Source organism: Notolepis coatsorum, assembly GCF_963971535.1.
Source record: "Notolepis coatsorum genome assembly, chromosome: 13".
NCBI lineage: Eukaryota > Metazoa > Chordata > Actinopteri > Aulopiformes > Paralepididae > Notolepis > Notolepis coatsorum.
In genome coordinates, this window is record NC_140177.1 from 109,393,111 (window position 1) to 109,417,731 (window position 24,621).

The window sequence follows — 24,621 nt, forward strand, 5'->3', positions numbered from 1 at the left end:
ATAATTTCGGTTAATTTGGGCATATGTGAACACAGCAATCGCTTTCTGTTGCGGAACAAAACAAGCGGGCCGAGACCGCCGAACCGAACCCGAAGCGACTCGTACGCTGTGAAAATGCAATCGACTTAACAAACCGACACAACTCACTTGCCGTACTGTATATGTGCTGCATGATGACGCTTTCGCATTGAATTGTGGGCGGGATCAGTTTTTAGTCTTTAGGCAGCTAGATCGAGTAGCCTCCAGCTGCAGCCCTGGAGAATCCTCTCACTGGCAAGCTTCTGCCAGCCACAGGACGCACGCTGATTGGCGGAAAGTACGGAAGTATCTCGAAGTACGTCTGCGCTGATTGGCGGAAAGTGCACTGTTTTTCTTTTTTTCTTTCTTTATTACAGGAAAAAATATGGAACATTCACAGTTGTAGTTATTATACATTTTCCATCTTTTTTCTTTTTTTCCCTCATTTCCCCTTCCCCTCCCTCATTCCCACCCCATCCCCCCCACACCGAGGTTGTTGACAAACACATCTGCAAAAAATACAAACATATAGCATAGATGTTGCTAGGAAAGAAAAACTAAAAACAACAACAATATCAATCAGACCCATCTGCATCGTGCACAAATATTTAGATAAAAAGAGATAAAGAAAAAACTAAAAACACAAAAAAAATAAACTCTCTAGCACGGATGTGGCTGTGGAAGAAAGTCATCAATGACATCATTTCACTCTTTCCCCCACCCCTACTTATAGTGTTGTGGTAATTCTTGAATAGTTTGATCTTCTGCAGCTGTGTCCCTCGTTCCCCTCTCCCTCCCCCAGTTACCCACCCACCACCCCGGGGTCTCATTCACACCCATACATACCAGGACAGGGAAGGGGGGGGGGGAGACATTAGAAAATAGGAATAAAATAATAATAAAAAATATGGAAGTGCAGTTAGAGGTGTAAAGCTCTATCCTTTCTAAGTCTCTTCATTGATAGTCAGGGTATCGATGTGTTGCAGAAATGGTTGCCAGGTCACATGGAATGTTTCAAGGGAGCCCTTTAGGGAGAATCTGATTCGTTCAAGCCTAATGCAATGTAGTATCTCATGTATCCATCTGTTGTGAGTGGGTGGGGAAGGGTGTATCCACTTAAAGAGAATAAGTCTCCTAGCGAGGAGGGTAGTGAACGCCACAACTCGTTTAGCAGCCCTAGATACGATAGAAGGGGTATTCGGGATACCGAAAAAGGCAGTGAGTGGATCAGGGTCTACCGTCACACCCAGGACCCTACTCAGTCTATCAAATATTGCAGTCCAAAACTCTGAGTTTGGGGCACGTCCAAAACATGTGCATATAATCGGCCGGAGATTGTTTACATCTATTACACGCATCCGTTCTATCCGGGTATATCTTTGCTAACCTCGCATTGGTATAATGAACCCTATGCAGGATCCTACACTACAGCAAACTGTCTTGCACATATAGAGGAGGTGTGTACAAGGTCTAATATATGATCCCATTGTTCATCTGTAATGATAATTCCCAGATCTTTGTCCCATTTGGCTTTTAGGGAGTCTAAGCAAGTTGGGTTCATCCAAAATATTTTATCATATATAATTGAGACGAGCCCTTTCCGCCCGGTGCCGAGCGATAGGAGAGGGTCAGTCCTAGAGTCTGGAGGACGGCCAGGGAATTGTGGGAATTGGTTCTGAACAAAATGCCTGATCTGAAAAAAACGAAAAAGGTGGGAGTTTGGAAGACCAATTTTTTTTGATAATTCTGCAAACGAGGAGAACACACCTCCGGAGTATAGGTCATTAAGTTTCAAGTTTCTTTAATAGTTGTCATACAGAAGTACAGAATACTTTTATACAAAATGCTTCTTACTGTTACGCTCCAGAGACTGTGCTAGACAAGATAAGTATCAAATAACATAGTATAGCATGTAAATTAGAAGTAGAAAATGAGGTCACAATGTTCAGTATAGACATATGTACAATGTTCGATGCAGAATAGACGTAACTGAGTTACCATATAATATACAATATACTATGCAGTGTACTAATATACAATACTATATAGTGCAAAGCAGAAATGGGATGAGGTACAATTTACAGTAAGGTGTACGAGTTTTAGTGCAAATCCTTTATCAATAAATATAAAGTGTGGGGAGTGGGTGCTACAGTGTGTTTGTTTAAAGTGTGTGCGTGTGGATGTGTGTGCTATGTGCGTTTGATGGTTGTTGTGTAGTGTTCATTGTTCGTTTAGCAGCCTGATGGCCTGGGGATAGAAGCTTCTTCTGAGTCTTTCTGTGCTCGCCTTGAGACTCCGGTATCGCTTGCCTGACCGCAGCAGTTCAAAGAGGCAGTTGTTCGGGTGGCTGGAGTCCTTAATGATTCTCTTAGCCTTGCCCCTGCACGCTTGTTGTAAATGTTCTGGAGGGTGGGGAGCCCCCCTCCAATTGTGCGTTCGGCTGAACGTGTCACTCTTTGTAGTCTGCTTCGGTCTTGTGCAGTGCTATTCCCAAACCAGGAGGTGATGTTGCCAGTCAGGATGCTCTCTATTGTACATGAGTAGAAGTTCTTAAGGATCTTCTGACTGACTTGGAACTTCCTTAGGCGCCTGAGGAAGTAGAGGCGTTGTCGTGCCTTCTTCACAACACTGTCAATGTGTGTGGTCCATGTCAAGTCCTCGGATATGTGGGCTCCGAGGTACTTAAAGCTGTTCACTCTCTCAACCGGTGCCCCGTCGATGCTGAGGGGGCTGTAGTCCTTGACCCCCGACCTCCTGAAGTCCACAATCATCTCCTTTGTTTTGCTGACGTTCAGGGAGAGGCTGTTTTCCTGGCACCATCCCGCCAGGACCTTGACCTCTTCCAGGTAGGCCCTCTCGTCGTTTGCAGAGATCAGGCCCACCACTACTGTGTCGTCAGCAAATTTGATGATTGTGTTGCTACTCCGCTGAGCCACACAGTCGTGTGTGTACAGGGAGTAGAGGAGGGGACTCAGAACACAGCCCTGGGGGGCCCCTATGTTGAGGGTGATGGATGAGGAGGTGCAGTTGCCTGCTCTCACCACCTGGGGTCTGCCCGTCAGGAAGTCCAAGACCCACTGGCAGAGGTCATAGTTCAAGCCCAGGTCCCTGAGCTTGGCTATGAGTTTGGAGGGGACTAATGGTATTGAATGCCGAGCTGTAGTCGATGAATAGCATTCTCACATAGTTCCCCTTCCTCTTGTCCAGGTGTGATGCTGCTGCAGCACATGGGCTATGGCGTCCTCCGTGGACCTGTTGGGGCGGTATGCAAATTGCAGGGGGTCCAGGTTGATGGGGAGGGAGGAGCAGATGTAGCCCTTTACTAGCTTCTCAAAGCACTTCATTCAGATTCAGATTCAGATTACTTTATTCACCATATTGTACAGGTACAAATGGAACGTGATTTGACATTTTTTTTTTTTTTTTTTTTACTCAATTTTTATTTGCATTTATATTCACAAACATACAAATAATAACATCTTTGATTGTCAATCTTCCACCGTTTGGCTTTTCAGGTGGTTACACAGACAGTGTACATCGCCCTTATACAGGCCTAAACCATAAAGAGAAAATTAAAAAAAAAATACAAAAATACCGTTCTTGCAGAAAGAAGAATATATACAATTATTGACTAAGTCATTCTTTGAATAGTAATCGCACATTCGTTGGCCTGTACAAAATCCAATGACGATATGTATATCTTCCTTGAACAGGGATATATAGAAAAGTTTTAAACTCAGTTTACCTTGCATTTTGTTTTACATACATATATACCCCATCATCCTTGGCTATTAATCCCACATCAGTTGGTTTCCCAGATACTTGGTACTAATACTTAGTGTATGTCGTCCTTAAACCATCATATCAAATTATAATACTTTTTTTTTAATTCTGACTCAGGTAAATATGCGCGTCATGGGTCCAGGGACCCTCCTTGAACCTCCTTCCTCCCGTATCCTTCTATTTCCTTTAAACCTCCCTTTTCTTCTAGTACAATATTTTTATTGGGTTTTACAGTACACATTTCAGGTTTTCATTGTAGTCAGTTATTCTTAATTCCTTTTCTCCACAAGATTATACATATACCCACATACCCCCCTCCCCCCTCCCCTTTTCTCTCTCTTAGCATCTTTGGTTTTGTTTTTACTGTTCTCATACAGAAATAATATGTACATTAATTTGTACCTCCATTAGAATAGCTCGTACACAAATATAAATAATTGAAAAGAGGAAAAGAAAATGTACATAAAAATAAAAAGAAATAAAGAAATAAAAATAAATGACATCTTTACAACACCTTCACTGACGTGTCTCCGGTCTCTCCCGGGGTCCGGGTCACGGCTGACCGCGGGAGAGAGCGGGGGGACTCATCCTATAGCAGCCCTCCTATATCTTCCCTTCTCAGATATTCATTAAATGGTTTCCATATATCCTCGTAAATCTCTATATTGTTCCCTCTCCATAGACATGCATTGTGCCATGTTTTTAATCCAAGCACCGATTGTGGGTGCGTCTATTTTCTTCCAATTGAAAGCTATTGTTCTTTTTGCCTGTAGTATAGCAAAATCAATAAATTTAAATTGTTTGGTTCTCAGGTTCAGATTTATTGGATATAAATGTAACAATATCATTTTGGAGTCTAGTGGGATATTCACTGACAGGATATCTTTGATTTTATTCACCACCTCCCCCCAGAACTTCTTGATTTTGTCACATTCCCAAATACAATGTATAAAAGTTCCCCGATCCTTGGTACATTTAAAGCACCTATCTGGTGTGTTGCTGTTGTATTTATTCAGTTTGACAGGGGTTATATAAGTCCGCATCAGCCATTTGTATTGAAGTAGTTTTAAGCTAGTGTTGGCTGTTTGTGTCTGAGCCTCCTCGCATGCTCTGTTCCAGTCCTCGTTTGAGATCTCCTCTCCCAAGTCCAGCCTCCATGACTCCAATCTAGATAATGACGTCTCGTCTGAACCAGATACAATCCAGTTATAGAACATTGATAACAGGCCTTTGCTATTGCAGTTCTTGATGATAATTTTTTTCTAAAGATGAAAGTGTAGGAATTGCCAGTGACTGGTTTTGCAGAGAGGAAATGAAACTTCTCAGTTGCAAGTATTTAAAAAATGCTTCCTTGGGATGTTGTATTTTATTGATAGTTCCTCAAAAGGTATCAAGACCCCATCTTTGTAAAGGTCAGATATTTTACTTATTCCTTCTTTTGTCCATAGTTTGAATCCGGCATCCAGTTTGCCTGGTTTAAATGAGACGTTTCCCCAGATTGGGCTGAATTGCGACATGGAGTTGTTTATTTTCATACATTTCTTTACCTCATACCATACATTAATCATGTTGAGCACTATGGGGTGTGTAGTATGTTTTCTTAAATATTTTGGCTCAGCTGAATACATGTATAAATGTAGTGGTAGTTGCATTGGGTATGCTTCCACTCCCATCCATGATGGTGGTTCTTCCTTAGAAAAATAAAACATTACAGTTCTCAATTGTGCAGCCAGGTAATACCAATGAAGGTTAGGACAGGTCAACCCCCCTGCATCGAATGGAAGATACAACAGAGATAGGCGGACTCTAGGACATTTCTTGCGCCATATAATTTTTTTTGACATTTCAGTGCATGATTATTCGCAAATAGGAACAACAAAATAATAATAATGATAAATAAATAAGTGCAAAACAGGACAGAACAGTGAGACAACAATAAGACAGTAAAGTGCAGTGGTAGGGGACATGGATACAGTGCAAGCATAGATCAAGTCCAGTTCATGGCTATGGAGGTGAGAGCTACAGGGCGGTAGTCGTTGAGGCAAGCAGGCTTGGATTTTTTGGGTACAGGGATAATAGTGGACTTCTTCAGGCAGGTGGGGATGACAGCCTGTTCTAAGGACAGGTTAAATATGTCAGTGAATACCGGGGCCAGTTGGTCGGCACAGACTTTTAGGACGCGGCCGGGGATGCCGTCCGGTCCTGCTGCCTTCCTGATATTCACTTTTTTAAAGGTCCACCTCACCTCATGCTCTGTTACCCTGAACACTGAGTCTCCATCAGCAGCAGACCCCCCCCCCCCCCCCCCCCCATTGCCGTGGCTTGTGGGCTGGTGTTGTTATTACCAGCATCAAACCTCGCATAGAAGGTATTGAGGTCATTTGCTAAGGAGATGTCACTGTTCAGTTTGAGGGAGGTGCCTTTGTAGTCTGTCATCGTTTTGAGCCCCTGCCACATAGCTCTGGAGTCAGCCTGTTCAAACTGGAGTTAAATTTGATCCCTGTAGCGCCGTTTTGCCTCTATTACTGTCCTCCTTACGTTGTATCGCGCCACCTTGTGGTCATTCATGTTGCCTGCCACCAGGCCGTCGTTGTATGCTTTGGTGCGCGCTTTCAGAGCTTCACGGACGGATTTGTCTACCCAGGGTTTTTGATTTGGGTAAACTTTAATTGTGGTAGTGGGGATTGTTTCTTCCACCAAAGTACGAACAAAGTCCAGCACTGTCTCCGTGTAGACATTAATGTTATGTGTCGCGGAACACGCTCCAGTCTGTGGAGCGTGTTCCTCTGACGCCTCTGACGCCACATCCCATTTCTGCACCTCTCGCGAGACTACCGGTGTGCTTTTGATTTTTTGTTTGTACTTTGGAGAAAGCAAGATGGCCGCATGATCAGATTTCCCGAAGCCACTAGCAGCCTGAGACTTGTATCCACCCTTGAATTGCGTGTAACAGTGGTCTAAAATGTTACCGCCTCTGGTGTTACAAGTCACATGCTGAAAGAAGTCAGGCAAAACCTTTCTCAGATTGGCGCTATTGAAATCACCCACTACTACAATGGCGGCGTCAACGTTCGCTGCTTGGAGTTTGTTTACCTCGTCGTGGAGCCTGGAGAGCGCGGCACTATTGCTGGCTTGCGGTGGAATATACACTCCGACCAGTGTAATGGTTAGCAAACCTTTGTTCGCCCAGCTTCTGAATACAGGATCAGAACAGGGCGGTAGGAATAGGTGATTGCGAGAGATTGGAGCTAGCCCCGACGGAGCGTGTAGGCCAAATTGTTTCCTAAACTGATTCCAGATTTTCAAAGTATCCGTTACAATTTGGTTCCGAGCCACCTGTTTAATATGGATTGAAATGGGTAGTTGGGATGTTGCCACAGACCAGAGTGAGTACTTTGAAGAGGAGACTTCCATCCGAGCCCATTGGGGTTGGTCTTCTTCCTCCCTCCTGGTCCTCCAGTAAAGGAGTTTGTTTATATTACATGCCCAGTAGTAATAGCGAAGATTAGGCAAAGCCAAACCCCCTTCTGATTTGGGAAGTTGCATGATCGTCCTCTTAATACATGCTCTTTTGTTACCCCACAGGAATGAACCTATAAGTTGATCAATCGAAGTGAAAAAGGCTTTATTAATAAATATTGGTATATGCTGAAAAGCGTATAAAAATCGGGGTAAGACCACCATCTTTATCAGGTTAACCCTTCCCAGAAGTGAAAGGGGGAGAGAGGACCATCTCGTCAGATCTAACTTAAAGCGATCCAGCAGAGGGCGGACATTTTTTGCGAAGAGCTCCGTCGGTGATTTGACCATAAAAATCCCTAGATATGTGAATCCTTCCGTGGCCCTTTTAAAGGGGAAAAGCGATTGAGGAAGCCGTTCCGCAGATGCATTAACAGGTAAATATTCACTTTTCTGGTGATTAAGTTTGTACCCAGAGAGCTGCCTATGCTGTTCTAGAATATCCAGGATAACAGGGATGGACGATGACGGATTGGAGACATAGAGTAGGAGATCATCTGCATACAATGAGAGTTTATGAACCAGGCCGAACCTCTCAATCCCCTCAAATCTGTCCTCACTGCGAAGCCATATGGCTAAAGGTTCTGCGGCGAGCGCGTAGAGCAGGGGTCAGCAACCTTTTTGACATGGAGTGCCTGTTTGAAATATAGTTGTAACTAGTGTGCCTCAACAATATTCCATGCATCGTAATTTTTTGTTCTCATAATCAGGTATTTTTAATTATATGATATGATGGTTGTATCAACCCTAAATCTGAGTTGGGGGGGGGGGGGGATGCAATGCAGACAAACAGCTGCATACAGTGCGACCATTTCACTCACATTTTCCCATTCATTTTTGGACACATCACAGCACGTGTTTACTGTACGTGTGCTGTCATAGCTCCACCTACAGGCCTAATGGAGAACACCAGGAGAACACCAGGATGTGAATGGAGGGTGAATGTGAGGTATATCGTGTAAATAAGTTTTTATTGATCGCAAGACTACACTGTAAAAAAATAAATAATAATAAGTTACCAGAACTTAAAAATATTGAGTTCAGTTACTGTGCATTAAGGTTTTCAGTTTTCAATCTATAATAAGTTAACAACCACATTATTTCAACCTAATAAAACTATGTTTATTGTCATTGTTTTAAGAACACAAGTTGACTTGGTAATACTCAAAATGTGCAATGTTCAATGAAATAGAAAAATAAATAATACAATTTGTTGATTAATCCCACTGGTCACAATGGTGACCGTAATAATGTTTTTGTTATAAGGCTCTGCAAATGTTACTGAATGATGTAGCAATGTATTTCCAGCTAAATTGAAATAATAAACAAATAAAGGGTCTCAATTAAATATGTGGTAGTAAAAAGAACCTGTGGGAGAATTTCAACAAGATAAATGCGACAACAGTGCAAAATATTTCACCATAATATTTCAAAGCAAAAAAAAAAAAAATTATAATACGTTTTTTTTTTTATTATTATTATGCTGCCCCCTGTGCCTATGCAAATGCCCCCGCGTGGGAGAAAGCGGGCATCCTTGACGGGTGCCACGATAAAGCGCAAACTGGCCCGACTTGGTACCATTCACATTAACCGAGTGTTAAGTGTATGGAACAGGTATCTCCATTCCACTCTGTCAAATGCTTTCTCAGCATCTAGGGAGAGTACCATTTCTGGTGCGCCAGTCGTGGTTGTGAAAAGGATATTTAACAGCCTTCTGGTGTTAAAGAAGGATTGCCTGTCCATGATGAAACCCGTCTGATCCGGGTCTATCAGGAATGGGACCACCTTCTGAAGATGGCATGAAAGGACCTTAGCCAATATTTTACAATCCACATTAAGGAGGGAGATTGGTCTGTAACTGCTACAAAGGAGAGGGTCTTTACTTTTTTTAGGCAGCAGGGATAATGACGCCTCTGATAGGGTGGGTGGCATTTGGCCCTTTAGAAGGGAGTCGTTATATACTCTCAGTAGGAAAGGAGCAACCAACGTACGTTTTATAAAATTCTGTAGTATAGCCATCTGGCCTGGGTGATTTACCACTTTGTAAAGATTTGATTGCCTCAGTCACTTCAGAGATGGTTATAGGCGTGCCTAACTCTTCAGCTTCCGCTTTATTCGCTTGAGGGTACTTGAGAGACTTGAGGGGGTTTGGGCGATCCCAGTCCTGCTGGGAAGACTCCGGCGTGTAAAGTTTGGAATAATAGTCAGAGAACATTTCAGAAATGTCCGTAGGGTCTGACACCTAATTGGGATTTTATCCTGGGAATCAGTCTAGAGGCACTCGCCACTCGTGCTTGGTACGCAAGTAATTTTCCTGCCTTGTCCCCCTGTTCGAAAAAACGTTGCTTGGTGTGCAGGAGTAGTCTCTCGATCTTACTAGTTGAAAGCAAATCATATTGTGATTGAAGCTGGAGTCGTTTTTTATATAGAGCAGGGGTGGGTTTAGACGAGTACTGGATGTCTAATCGTTTAATCTCATCTGATATACCCGTCAATTTGGATTGTTCCTGCTTCCCAAAATGAGAGGTAAAGGAGATGGCCTGTCCGCGGAGATATGCCTTAAAGGCCTCCCAGAGTATGTCACTGCTAACTTCAGGTGTGTCGTTTATCTCAAAGAAGATTTTTATTTGTGTATGAATAAAATCCTTAAATTCAGGTTCAGATAATAAGTGGGAGTTGAATCTCCAAAATTTAGAGGGTGTCCTACCCTGGGGGAAGTTAATTTCAACGGATGTCGGGGCATGATCGGAAATGACTATACTATGGTACTTAGTAGAGACTACATTATGTAGTAGTTTTTCATCTAGTAAAAAGAAGTCTATCCTCGAATATGTGTGATGGACATGGGAGAAGGAGAAACGTTTATCGGTAGGAAATTTTGTTCTCCAAGGGTCTATAAGGCCAAGCTGTTCCATGTGAAATTTTAGGATGTTCGCCGCTTTGGAGATGGTAGTACGTCTATCCGAAGACCTGTCAAGTTCTATGTTTTGGACCTGATTAAAGTCTCCTCCGATAATTATGTGATGATCATTAAGGTTAGGTATCGAGGAAAATAAATTGGATACAAATTTATCATTGTCCCAATTTGGTGCATATATTGAGGCCAAAACCACCGGAATGTTCTGCAGCCTGCCCGACACTATAACATATAGTCCGTCAGGGTCAGTTAAAATGGTGGAAGGCTCGAAGGGTACAATGTATAATAATTGCAGCTCCCCTGGCTTTTGCAGAGAATTTAGAATGAAAAATGTGTCCCATCCATGCTCTCTTAATACGGGGGATATCTGAGATGTGCAGATGTGTGTCTCTTGTAAAAAACAAAGGTCACCCTTGAGATGACGTAGGTGGTTAAGTACCTTGTTAGCCTTGATAGTTATTCATCCCTTTGACATTCCATGAGACTAAACGGATGTTCCTGCCCGTCACTGCCATGTTCTGTTAAGTATATACATACCTGAGTTGAAAAGATGAAACATTGGAAGAGAGGAGAAAGGTAGAGGGGGATAAAGAAAGGGGGGGGGGTTGACACACACACATGCACCCACACAACCATACACAAACATACTCACCCGGGGGTACATCCCTTGGTCCCTAAGGGAACAGTAACAGCCTTTGTACCTCTCAGGATACGCTCCTTCCGGTGGAGACTTCATCCTCACTCCTCTTTTCCCCTCTCTCCCATTCATTTCGAACAGCCTCCAATATGGTTATGGATAAACTTTTAAATTTGTGTTAAAAGAACATTCGAACAGCCATAAAAAAGAAAAAACAAAAGAAAAAAGGGATGAATAAATTCAAAAATTAAAATTAGAATAAAAATGAAAGATATTTGCAACACAACTCTGGGCTCATCCATTAGAGCATGGACATAAAAGCGCTACCAATGACTCCCACTAAGGAGTGTGACCCATAAAAAGTTGAGAGTGAACAAGTATACCGAGGCGCTCCAGCGTGCCTAGGTCAACCTATAATTTAGTGGACCTAGGCAAAGCCCGCTTCCAACCTATAACAGCTCGAAGAGAATGTCTTTAGCCCCTGCTACCATGTCAACTAGGGATATACAAATTGCAAAACCTTAACAGAGTTGAAAAAGAGGCGCCACTTTCTTCTTTTTTTTTTCTTTCTCCTTTTGTCTATATAAAAAAAATATACATATATTTAAAGAGTAAAACAACAATAATCAAGAGGTCTATGCAGTTACAGGGGTTACACGAATCAGGGACCTCAAAATGTACCTAAAATATGTATAGAAAGGTAATGTGGTTAGCTACATTCGGCAGTGTTAGAGACCTGTACCTTCAGACAGTAAAAAGAAGCGTGTGCAAATTGAGTTGGTTCAGTCAGTAACTTGAGTGCTGCCTGAAACATGTATACAAAACCCCCACTACCCAATAGATACTATCCGGTTTGTCTGTATTGAGACCCTCAGATAGTAAGAGGAGCATGTACACCCTGAGTATGCTCACCCTGCATAGAGAGTCATAAGTATATAAATCCATCCAAAAAGAAAGGGCAAATTAAGTTAAAAAAAAATAAAAAAAACGGCATGAACTTAGTCACAAGGTCATGGCTATAGCAACCTGAGTGGCATAGGGTTCTTTTTGAAGGAGTCACTCCAATTGAAATAACAATATTGCCCTTCTGAGGCATAGGTGGCCATTTATTTTTTTTTTGATCCACTTTTTCTCCCATTTTTCTATATTTTCTCCCATCCCAATTTCGTATCATCCAATTCAACCCTCCCCTGTCACGAACGCTGTTTCTTGCCTCCCACAAGCCGGCTGCAATGTGGACTAAGTCATACATAGCACAAGTCCCCTCCGGTACTTGAGGTAACAGCAGTCGCATCTTTTCACCTGCGCAGCTCGATCTCTCAGTGTCGAGGAGTAACGCGTGGGAGGCTCACGCTGCCCCCGACACTTCCTGATTCTACTGCGCAGGCGCACCAACCGACTTGTGCATAGGTGGCCATTCTATTGTGACTGGGCACTGTAATCCAACCAAAGTCTACAAGTTCAGCCGCACATTTAATGTCGTAATCATGTCTATTGCTGTTGGTGTTGGTTTCAGCTGGCCCCGAGGTGTCCGTTAGACCTAGGTAAATGGTCTAATAAATTCAGGCCCAGTCTCTGTACATTCCAATCCGCGCATTGAGTACTCCTGAAGCATACACATAGAACCTTCATTATCCTGTCAAACCGGTCCAGTCTATTTATCTTGCAGCCTCTAAACAGAGAGAACGTGTACAATTTGAACGAGAGAGAGACACATGTAAAAGAAGAGCTAATAAAGAATAATAAAAAAAAGGAATTAGAAATGAGCGTAAATAGAATCCGCGTCGGCTATTTGGGAAGCATAAAGTTCTGTTTCAGAAGCCAGTCCGCTTAATGTCAATAGCATCTCCCCATGAAGTATAAGTGTCAGGTCTAACGCGGTTGACCAGTTTAGCCCAACCGATGTCTATAATTTCAGTCTCGCATTCTACATTCATTGTTCATTGCTGCCGGTGTCAGGTTAGCTTACCCCTAGGTACTCGTTAGGTAGCCGTCCACGCTAGGCTAGCTTGGCCTTGAGGTACGTTTCAGCATCGCCAACAGACATGAAGCGTAATCTGTCCCCGCTCTCCTCCGTAATCATCAGTTTGGCTGGGTAATGAAGACTAGGCCTCAGCCCCCGTTTGTAAAGTAGTGCCATCACATCGCGGTACGGTGCTCGCTGTTCCAACACAGCCGGGGTATAATCCTCGTAGAAAGCAATTTGTTGACCGTCGTACTGCATCTCTGCCCTTCTCTTTCTGGCCTCCCGGATCACCCGTTCTTTGGTTTGATAATTATGGAACCTGATGATAACAGGCCTAGGCTTTTCACCCTGCTTCGGCTTAGCTGCTAGCGACCGGTGTGCACGGTCCAATTCTGGAGGGGTAGGGAGGGTTTCTGCCCCAAAAACCTGGGATAAAAGGGTAGCGAAGAAGAATGTTGGTCTCGGGCCCTCAATCTGTTCTGGTAGTCCAATGATCCGAAGGTTGTTACGCCGCCCTCGAGCCTCGAGGTCCTCCGCTTTAGCCTTTAGCATAGCATGGCTAGCCCTCAGATCGGCACATGTAGCCTCTAGCGACGCAATTATTTCGCTTACAGATTCCGCATTCTCCTCCAGGGACTTGACCCGCTGTCCGTTGTCGGCCACGTCCGATTTCATTTGGTCAAGTTTATTTTCCAGAGTGGTAATGGCTTTTCTGAACTCGGTGGTCATAGCCTCTTTGTGGTTTTCAAGCAGGGTGGCTAGCCAGGCCTTGCTAAAAGCGTCGTCCGCCTCCTCTTCTTTCTGAACATCGCCCCGTTTTGGTTTTGGAGTCTTGGATGTCATCTTTGCGAGGACAAATATTTAGTTAGCTGTATCGATACTTGCATATAAAAAAGAGAACTATGAAGGTTTGGAGTCTTAAAACGTGGAATTTAAAAGAAACATGAGGGAGAGAGGGAAAACACGTCTTACACCCTGCTCACCATACCGGAAGTCCTCGAAAGTGCACTGTTTTAAGTGAGCGTGCTCGCTCACTACCGCCATCTGCTGGGATGGTGTCCGCATTGATATTATAGACCACCGCAACAGTTCCGGAATTTGCTTAGAGTTTGTAATCGGGGCTGGTTTTGATTGATTGATTGATTGAAAACTTTATTAACAGATTGCAGAATGGGTACAGTACAGCGCAATACATACAATTGTTAAGGGGATGCAGACCAGAGAAAGACTTTTGTCTTGTTTACATCAGGGTCCCCCATTTTCAATTCATCATAACATACATGAAATACAGACAGACAATACTGCTACATCTAGACATTTATGACATACCAGATTTGCAAATACAGTACTGTTTCTGTGATACAAAAATAGTCTAGAAAAGAGAGTATATACATTTGACGTAGAAACTGTACATTGGAGGTGGGGGGGGGGGTTGGGTGGGGGGACTGTACATTGGAGGTGGTTGGGTGGGTGGGGGAAACTGTACAACTGTACAAGCAAAACTGTACATTGTTTGGTGGTCAATCGCCCTGCTCTAAAGATAAACTCTAAGCATAACCGACTTCAAAAGAGGGCCTAAGCATAACCAGTTCGAAACAAGGCGGACATTAAAGTTTTCAATCAATCAATTCCAGGCCGCGACCCTCTCTCTAACGTAGAGTGACGTCCCCTCGAGAAACTTCCGTACTTTACGTCAGCGCGCGTCCTGTGGCTGCCACAAGCTTGCCAGTGAGAGGATTCTCCAGGGCTGCAGCTGGACCCTATTGGAGTGATTGGTAAAGTTAACGCGCTCTTGCTTATCCGGCCAGTTGATGGGATGTACAGTAGGTGGCGGTATGTGCCTTTTTTGTGATTGCAACCCGACATTAATTCCAAAGAAGAAGAAGAAGACATTGTAAAATGGATTGTACAGTAGGAGGCGGTATGCGCCTTTTGTGGTCGCGATCCGCCATTAAACCCATTGAAGAAGATGAAGAAGTTAACGCGCTATAGACCACTGCACTTCCGCGTTACATTGAAATCGGAGAGGAGATTGCGGGGGGAGCATATGAATGAATGTGGATGAGAGCCTTGATGTAAGTGGTTGCAGCTACGGCTGTGGGGGTGCTAGAGACATGATCCAATAGACTTTTATGCGCCTGAGTTTCCTGAACACGGCGCGACCCATTCCTAATCGATCAGAACTAAATCGGCCGATTTACATCACGGCTCTCATCCACATTCATTAATTTGCTCCCCCCGCTCTCTCCTCCCCGATTTCAATGTAATGCAGAGATTCAGGGTTAGGGGGGGGGGGGGGGGCACACCCCAAAATCTGACCAATGAGTGACAGTTTGCTCACGCGTGCGTTTGTTTTGGTCCACTGTGTGAACACAAACGAATGAAGGGACAAGTGCAACATTGTATCATTATAGTCCCTGTGTCTCCCTGAACCTAAACAAAGCAAACGAACTACAGGTGTGAAAACACCCTAAAATAAGAATATGATTTGGCCTGAAAAAAAGTTCAGTCAGGAGATATTTTTTTTTGCTTTAATCCCTGAGTAGTTTAGTTACTTTGTTGCCCGCAGTCTGAACAGAGCAGTAGTTTAGTTACAGAGTAGTAGTTTGAAGTGGATTTCCCAAGCTATTTCGGTTCTGCTCTGCTCAGAACCGGGTTGCGTTAGTACTCTGCGTTGTGATTCAATACTTTAAAGCTTTGGGAATCACTTCTATACTTTCAGCGATGCAGGCAGACGGAATTAGGAGGAAAAGGGTTATATAACAGCTGTTTAATCAAAGTTTAAGAGTGTATACAAATTACAATATTTGTTATGACAAAAGAATGCTATAGTTGTGATCAAAAACACTGTGCCGTAAGTGATACAACTAGACTAAAGAGAATGATAGTTGATTAGTTGTTGAAAGTCTTTGTTTTCTGCTGATAACAAAGAGTTGGTTTTCCCTCCAAAAAGTTCCTTTGTGTTCTGCTCCTGCTTCCTTGTGGATCAGATGGTAGAGAGGTCTTGTCGTGTCGGTTGGGTTGTTCAGAGTCCTTCTCCCCCCCATCACACCCAGATCTTATAGCCAAAAACCTGCAGGATCCTGTGATGTCATCAGAATGACATCACCAAATTCTTTCCTCCAATCCCAGGCCTGCTAAGCTTACATTTGAAATTAGGGGTTTGGCTTAATAGCCCACCCCCTTCACATAACTGCAAACGGAGGCTGTCCTTACACAGTCAACAATATATACTGTCATTTGTTTAATACTAACAATCTACCTTAAACATTGCATTATTTTCATTTCCTAATATCTATATTTGCATTACAATTGCCCACATAAACACAGAGATATTTTACTTGAACACATTTCTTATCTTAGTGACTTATTTTCACTTAACTAATTACTTAGTTTAAGTATGACCAAACCTAATTATATTTTAACTTACTTCAATGACTTCAGAATTCAAGATTACAAGTACAATATACCAGGAAATAGTTAGCTTGTTTGGAGCTCAAATTAAGGATTTAAACATACATTTAGTTACAGCAATAGTGGTCTTCTCTGTGTGTATGTGTATGTGTAAATGTGTGTGTGTGAGTGTGAGTGTGTGTGTGTGTGTGTGACTATGTGTGTGTGTGTGTGTGTGTGTGTGTGTCAGGAGACTCCTAGTGAGATAACATGTTACGTGACCTTTTGGTCTTTTGTTCCGATCTTACAGAGCCCATTGTCTTAAACTCTTCCAAGGGCATAGCAGATGGCCCTTGGGTTCCTGTCGTAAATAGAATCATTTGACCACTCACTCCATATGTAAATCGACCTCTGTGTGCCCACAATGGCAATCAGTCTATGTAAACACACACACAATCTATGAATTATTGTTTTAGGGCCAAGTATTTCTACACATTAGTTAATCATGAGATCTATGTTTGGGAATTTACCACAGTTACTTTGTTGCCGGCAGTCTGAACAGAGCAGTAGTTTAGTTACAGAGCAGTAGTTTAGTTACAGAGCAGTAGTTTGCAGTAGTTTAGTTACAGAGCAGTAGTTTAGTTACAGAGCAGTAGTTTAGTTACAGAGCAGTAGTTTGCAGTAGTTTAGTTACAGAGCAGTAGTTTAGTTACAGAGCAGTAGTTTAGTTACTGCTCTACAGAGCAGTAGTTTAGTTATAGAGCAGTAGTTTAGTTACAGAGCAGTAGTTTAGTTACAGAGCAGTAGTTTAGTTACTGCTCTACAGAGCAGTAGTTTAGTTATAGAGCAGTAGTTTAGTTACAGAGCAGTAGTTTGCAGTAGTTTAGTTACAGAGCAGTAGTTTACAGTGTCACCGCCTGCCTGGAAGTAACACTATGCTCTCTGCCGCCCCCCAGAGGCCCGGGGTGGACCCTGAGGTGCAGGCGGAGGACCAGGACCAGGGCATGTACCGCTACCTGACCTCAGATCAGCTCTTCCAGCTGCTGGACTGCCTGCTGGAGTCCCACCACTTCGCCAAAGCCTTCAACTCCCACAACGAGCAGAGGACCGTCCTCTGGAAGGCCGGTGAGGGACGGACACTTTATGTTTATAATAATAATAATAATTAATTGTATTTATATAGCGCTTTTAAATAACCCAAAGACGCTGACAATAAGCAAAACAAAGAACAGAGAAACATGGAACCACAGGGAACAAGCAACAGTATGAATACACAAGACATAAAACCACGAGTAACAAGCAACAAAGCCAGTAGGGGAACAATCAGGTGTTAGATCCTGATCAAACTGGCCAGTATCACGTCTTCATCTGTTTTGGCTCTCCATCCAATTCCTCTGCGTTGTGTCATTTTAATGGTCCTGACGTCTCTCCGACACTGGCTGATAAGATCCTTATCTCCCCCGTTAGTGCAATCCATAAACCATACTAATTCTCCACCTCCGTAAGAATTCGACACTTCGACACCGTGAAATACCTTATGAGGAAAAGCGTTGTTTTATTGCTATAAACAGAACCTCATAATCAGATGTTATCAAATTGTATCGTCCTTGAAGAGTCTATTCTACTGATCTTTCGGTGTGTTCGTCTATCGTCCTTTTGTTATTCAGTCCAATAGTGTTCAGGCCTGGTCTTTAGCCTAACCCTCCTCGCGTTAGCCGAAGCTAATGATGATGTGGCATTCTTCCTCCCCCCCCCCCTCTCAATGAGAGGAGAGAGTGTCTTCTGTGTGATCTCAGTCCTACTCGCTCTTGGTCAGATTCTAGTCTGCCTTACACCCGGAAACACCGTTCGACTTATAGATGTTCGTCGTCGCAACGACGGCTCCGCCTTCTGGTTGTCATGCGACGTGTTGTCATGACAACTGCGTTAATAACCTTTCACACCATTAAACGTTTCATTCACTGTTGCATTAAAGAGGTCACCCCTCTCCCTCGCTCTGGGAGACACTCGCATAATCAGATGTTCTTACAAGGAATGTCAACAAACATTCGGCTGGCTGCTAAACATTCTGCTGGCTACTGCCTCTGAACCGCTTCTTCTATCACCGTCTTCCATGCACATTTCGATCACCGTTTTAGCTGTGATCCTCTCCCCCCAATCTATACATCACATACATTGAAAAAGCACCCCAAATCCTTCATTCCCCCCTTTGATTCTTAATCAACCTTCAGAATCAACAGACTACTTGGTTTTTCAATTAATTATACACAAAAATAGACTCATAACAATGAGGGCCCCGCCATCTGCTGTTTTCCTTTTGTTTTCCATTACCCGCATCACACCCAAACCAGAAAGGATAAACAACGGTCATGGAGGAGAGAGAGACAGAGAAAAACACAGATTGCAACTTTTCAGACGACACACCTAAACCCTTCGGCCCCCCTATTAGGTACCCCACGTCCAAATCAGAGCGCTCCCTTCCCTCTTACAGTACACCTCCCATCTTGGGCCGGTCCCGTCTTCTAGGGCAAGGGCCCCTTTCAGTGACGGCTCCTTTCCTGAGCTGGTCCCCCTCCCAGGGCGCGGTCCCCTAGGCAAAAATGTCTCCCCTGGTCTGCTCCTGCTCAGTGTCTCTGGCTGTCCTCTTCACATCTGCTCCTCCACCGCCGCCGTCTCCTCTCTCTCGTCGCGGATGATCTGTGTCCCAGGCTGCGGTGCCTGGCCCCTGCGGCTTCCTCCTCCTCCAGTCTGTCACCTGATCGTCTCCACCGCTGTAGGTGTCTCCCCCCTTTGAAAGCAGAAACACAACACCGGCAGTCGTCTGTACATTCGACTTCCCTTGTTTTGCTATTAGTCTACCACCTTCTCCACACCTATTATCCATCTTACAGGGCGGTTCCCTGTTTGTTGTCTTCCGGCGTGACACTTGCAGTTTCCGATACCCACTCCGCGCAACTCTTCATCCCAGTTTGACCCCCAGCACGCGCCAGTTCTTCTGGTGACGCGTCTTCTGAAGACCCTGCCTATCTATTAGGTGTGAGAAGGCCCCACTGGAATTCAAACTCCCTCTTTATTCCATAATTGACCCATACAAATAACTGCACCTCCTCTGTCTGTGCAATTCTTATGTAATCCATTGTATGATTAAACTCTATTTAATCAACCTGTATATCAATATTATTATTATAATAGATCCACTCTCTGTGCTGCAGTAGATTGACTATTGAATCACTCCCCCACTCCGCCACTAGATGGTAGTACAGACTTATATCTAAATATTCCCCTATGGGTAATGAAAACTCCCCAGCACTACCCCCCCCTCCGCCACTAGGTGGCGACCTACTCCTCCTCCATGGTGTTTTAGTTGACGTGTCATTTCCTGGTTCTTATCTGTTGTTATCTCCTCGTGGCGCTCACGGCCATCTTGTATCATCCTCCTCGTGGCCCCTTTTGCGGCCATCTTGTCTCGCTCATAATGGCTACTCTCTCAAACAAACGAACCCTGCCCTCCTTTTTCAAGGCCTAACAACAAAACAACTGTTTCTTAGAGTCTCGTCGGCCAAACAGGTCATAATGATGTCTGCAGGTCACATGACAATAGATGATCTACTAACATGCAAGTACTGAACAGGTCAAAAATAGACTGAATGCCAAATGACGGTAGGTCTGAAAAACGTAGGTAGATTCTCCCGACTCACAGTCCCGCGTTCCCGCCTCTTGCGAGGAAAACAACCCTTATATTACAGACCAACAAAAATGGAATTAACCCCTTAGAACACTGCCTTCCTTCACCGGCCCGTTTGTTTTTCATTCCCTGTAGATAAAACCCATCTTGGTTTTTCAAAACACCATGGCTCTCTGCTCATATTATCACAGCTGGCTTCTCTGTCGCTACTTATTTACGGATGCACTATCTGTTCGTTTTTATTTGGCTTAAAAGATCAAAACAACCATGTGTGCACAGTGAACTCACATCTTTCTCCGGAGCGCTGTTTCTCCTACAGCGCTGGTCCGCCTCATGACCGCTCGACTCGACGCTCTCTCCCAGGGCTGGCCGGCCTTGCTTCGATCATGATTCTCCCACACACGATGACTGTTGTCCACTGTCGCCCCATTATTGAAAAAGTTTTTTTCCGTTGTTCTTATCTCTCGGCAACCAACTGTTCCCGTTGTTTTAATCTCTTGCAAATCCGGGTCACGGCACCAACTGTTAGATCCTGATCAAACTGGCCAGTATCACGTCTTCATCTGTTTTGGCTCTCCATCCAATTCCTCTGTGTTGTGTTATTTTAATGGTCCTGACGTCTCTCCGACACTGGCTGATAAGATCCTTATCTCCCCCGTTAGTGCAATCCATAAACCATACTAATTCTCCACCTCCGTAAGAATTCGACACTTCGACACCGTGAAATACCTTATGAGGAAAAGCGTTGTTTTATTGCTATAAACAGAACCTCATAATCAGATGTTATCAAATTGTATCGTCCTTGAAGAGTATTCTAATGATCTTTCGGTGTGTTCGTCTATCGTCCTTTTGTTATTCAGTCCAATAGTGTTCAGGCCTGGTCTTTAGCCTAACCCTCCTCGCGTTAGCCGAAGCTAATGATGATGTGGCATTCTTCCTCCCCCCCCCCCCCCTCTCAATGAGAGGAGAGAGTGTCTTCTGTGTGATCTCAGTCCTACTCGCTCTTGGTCAGATTCTAGTCTGCCTTACACCCGGAAACACCGTTCGACTTATAGATGTTCGTCGTCGCAACGACGGCCCCGCCTTCTGGTTGTCATGCGACGTGTTGTCATGACAACTGCTGTTGCATTAAAGAGGTCACCCCTCTCCCTCGCTCTGGGAGACACTCGCATAATCAGATGTTCTTACAAGGAATGTCAACAAACATTCGGCTGGCTGCTAAACATTCTGCTGGCTACTGCCTCTGAACCGCTTCTTCTATCACCGTCTTCCATGCACATTTCGATCACCGTTTTAGCTGTGATCCTCTCCCCCCAATCTATACATCACATACATTGAAAAAGCACCCCAAATCCTTCACAGGGAAGTAAGGAAACTGAGGGGGGGGGGGGAGGTAGGTTGGAGGAGGGTGGTTATGGGTAGCGGAGTTTGTATATGCTTGGAGAACAGGTAGGTTTTGAGTTGGGATTTAAAGGTGGAAAGTGAGGGAGAGTCTCTGCAGGGAGGGTGTTCCAGAGTCTAAATGATGTTGACGCGATGGTTTAGACTCGTCGAATACCGTCACGATCGCTACAAGTGAACGGGTCAGTGGAGGTTATTGGTCGATGTCTCTGTGTGTCTCTCCCGCCAGGGTTCAAGGGGAAGTCCAAGCCCAACCTACTGAAGCAGGAGACCACCAGCCTGACCTGCAGCCTGAGGATCCTGTTCCGCATGTACAACGACCAGGGCCGCAAGGCAGCCTGGGACCAGGTCCAGAGACGACTGCTCAAGTGAGAGCTGGAGCTTAACCCTTTCACTGCCGCACTACCAAACGGTTAACCCTTTCACTGCGACAATACACAGAAGGTTAACCCTTTCACTGCCACACAACAGCCGGTTGTGTGATAGTAAATGGTTAACCTTCTGTCGTGTGGCAGTGAAAGGGTTAAGGGGATGCAGACCAGAGAAAGACTTTCGTCTCGTTTACATCAGGGTCCCCCATTTTCAATTCATCATGACATTTATGACATACAGATATATACATATATGGTATGTAACTTGTTGTGTGTAACTCTGCTGTGTCACAGCGTGTGTGGTGAGGCGCTGGCCTACTTCCTGACCCTGGGCTCTGAGAGCCACCGAGAGGCCTGGACCAACCTGCTCCTCCTCCTCCTCACCAAGGTGGTGAAGATCAGCGATGAGAGGGTGAGCGATATAACCATCAGTCAAACACAGCCTTGTTTATGTGAATATAAGGGGTGATGGTAAGCAGGCTTGGTGTTTGGAAGGTTGCCGGTTCTAATCTTGGAGCTGCTGAGGTGTCCTCAAATCCTCCCGGCGTATGTATTCATTAGAACTGTAAACTTCATATATCCCTCTTCCCCCTTCCTTCTCTCTCAACAGTTCAAAGCCCATGCATCGAGGTACTACCCGCTCCTCTGTGAGATCATGCAGTTTGACCTGATCCCTGAGCTGAGAGCCGTGCTACGCAAGTTCTTTCTGCGAATCGGCAACGCCTTTGACATCTCCCTGCTGCCCCGAGAGGAGACCGGCTCCGGGAACCAGTGAGGTCGCACCGACAGCTGTGACGGACCAATCGACAAAGGCCGCAAGGCCCCCCCCCCCCCCCCCCCCCTCAGAGGTGTTGGCGGGGCAGGAGATCTCAGAATTGGATTCTATTTAACTCTCTTACTGTGAACTTTGCCCTTTTGAGGGCAGCAAAGAGCTTCATGCAGGGAGGGACACACAGAGCAAAAGTGGGGTTCACGAAATCCTTTGGTCAAGATATGAAGACAAGGGCTCCTAAAGAAAAGGGAAACGGTACTGGAAGCTTCTACGCGGCTGGATGAACAGGAAACTGGACAAGGTGGAGAGTTGGGAGGGGCCATTGACTTAAAAGCACTGAATGAATGAACTGCTATGCCTTCCTTGTACAGCATACAAATAATCTTCACTACCAATTACTGATAACAATGCAATTATACTGCTCATTTCTCACTGCCTCCATACTCAGAGGGTCGTCACACTACAGAGGAGCAAGGGTGCTTTTTCGATATCTCTTTGGCATTATTAAAAACATTTAAAAAAAAGAAAATCTAAAGGGTATTGGAGGAGAAATATGTTAAAAGTTATGTAAAAAGCAGATTATTTCTTTTGCACAGCCCAGTTTGGTATCGAAAGCATCTTCGGCCCTCGAGACGACACCGCTAGAATCGACCGTAGTTCTGTGGTATTGTACGATACTAACATGTCTCGCGGATTTTCCTTTTCAAAAGAAAAAAAGACATTAGCAAACTCACTACATTTTACTCACCGCGGGTCAAGTGTGTTTCTTTCCATGTTATGACACTAATGCGTGACACGTCGAGTCTGCGTTATTCCATTTTATATGTATATAGTTGTATTTTATTTAAATTATAACTCCCCAAGTTGGACCGGCAAACTCATTCCACCTCGGTTCACCCCACATTAGGCCATTGCGGTCGTACTCTGAAGTGGAAGGTCGATGTTTGCTCGGGTGCAAGTCAGGACGTGTTGGAAATGTACATGATTGTGTGTGTGTGTGATGATGATCTAACTATGGTGTTATGAGGATGGAAAATAGTGTTTATTCTTGGAAAGTTGGTTACTGAAGGTGTAGTACAGGACACAACAATGTTTGGGGTTCTTCTTTGTTTTGTCATATCAACATCATTGCACAGCCCCCTGTACATGAGTGGAACATGCATCAGACAATAAAGATTTTGAAGTCTTGCTGACGTGTGACAGTATCCATAATAATGCAGTTATTAAGCCATGTCCTTTTTTATGGGTTACTGTTTTTAACAGATCAGTACAACTGAAACAAAGGGGTAAGACAGCCAGAGGATAGTTTAAAGAAACACACCAACATTATTGGAAATGCGCGTATCGTCTTCTCCAGAGTCGGCCAAGAAGATGGATACCAATTTCAAGTTCAAGTTCTTTAATAGTTGTCATACAGAAGTACAGAATACTTTCATACAAAATGCTTCTTACTGTTACGCTCCAGAGACTGTGCTAGACAAGATAGTATCAAATAACATAATAACATAATATAGCATGAATTTAGAAGAAGAAAATGAGGTCACAGTGTTCGGTATAGACATATGTACAATGTTCTGAGTTACCATATAATATACAATACACAATACTATGCAGTGTACTAATGTACAGTACTATCTAGTGCAGGGGTGGCCAACCCGCGGCTCGCGAGCCGCATGCGGCTCTTTGCCCGTCAATGTGCGGCTCTTCCATCCACAAAAAAAAAAAAAAAAAAAAAAAAAAAATTATTTATTTTTTTACTTTTTTTTTTTTTTTTACTTTTTTTTTTTATGTCACTCATTCCATAAGGACGTAGAATAAACATTTACAATTTCTTTTTAAATGGTCCATTTGCATGTTCTTGGTATCTGAATCTAGGGACATATATGGATCAGTGTCAGAAATAGTGTGTCTGTTACTAGGCTTGAGTAAATTGTAATGAACCAAAGGAGAATATCAATTCTATTTAAAAAAAAAAAAAATCTTTGACTGTAAATAACACCATGCTAAAATTGACCAGACCTGAAAAATCTAAGCAAATGAATAAAGGGAAGATGATTAAACAGAAGGTTTTGTAGATACAGTACTGAATTCTGCCATCTTTTTTATAATGTAAATTTCTCCACCATTTTTCATCATATTGCAACACCGTTTTTTGCAAG

At 43.8% G+C, this 24,621-nt stretch overlaps 1 protein-coding gene across 3 annotated transcripts in view; it reads left to right on the plus strand.

Moving 5' to 3' along the window:
• Positions 1-23,620, plus strand: part of LOC311239565 (brefeldin A-inhibited guanine nucleotide-exchange protein 1-like) — a 184,563-nt gene extending 160,943 nt beyond the window's left edge. For all 3 annotated transcript variants that reach the window (XM_084327920.1, XM_084327918.1, XM_084327919.1), the window contains 4 exons: positions 17,190-17,358; positions 21,549-21,687; positions 21,985-22,102; positions 22,301-23,620. In XM_084327920.1, coding sequence (XP_084184046.1) covers positions 17,190-17,358; positions 21,549-21,687; positions 21,985-22,102; positions 22,301-22,465 — 591 coding nt within the window. In that variant the 3' untranslated portion in view covers positions 22,466-23,620. The remainder of the gene's footprint in view (positions 1-17,189; positions 17,359-21,548; positions 21,688-21,984; positions 22,103-22,300) is intronic.
• Positions 23,621-24,621: the final 1,001 nt, after the last annotated feature.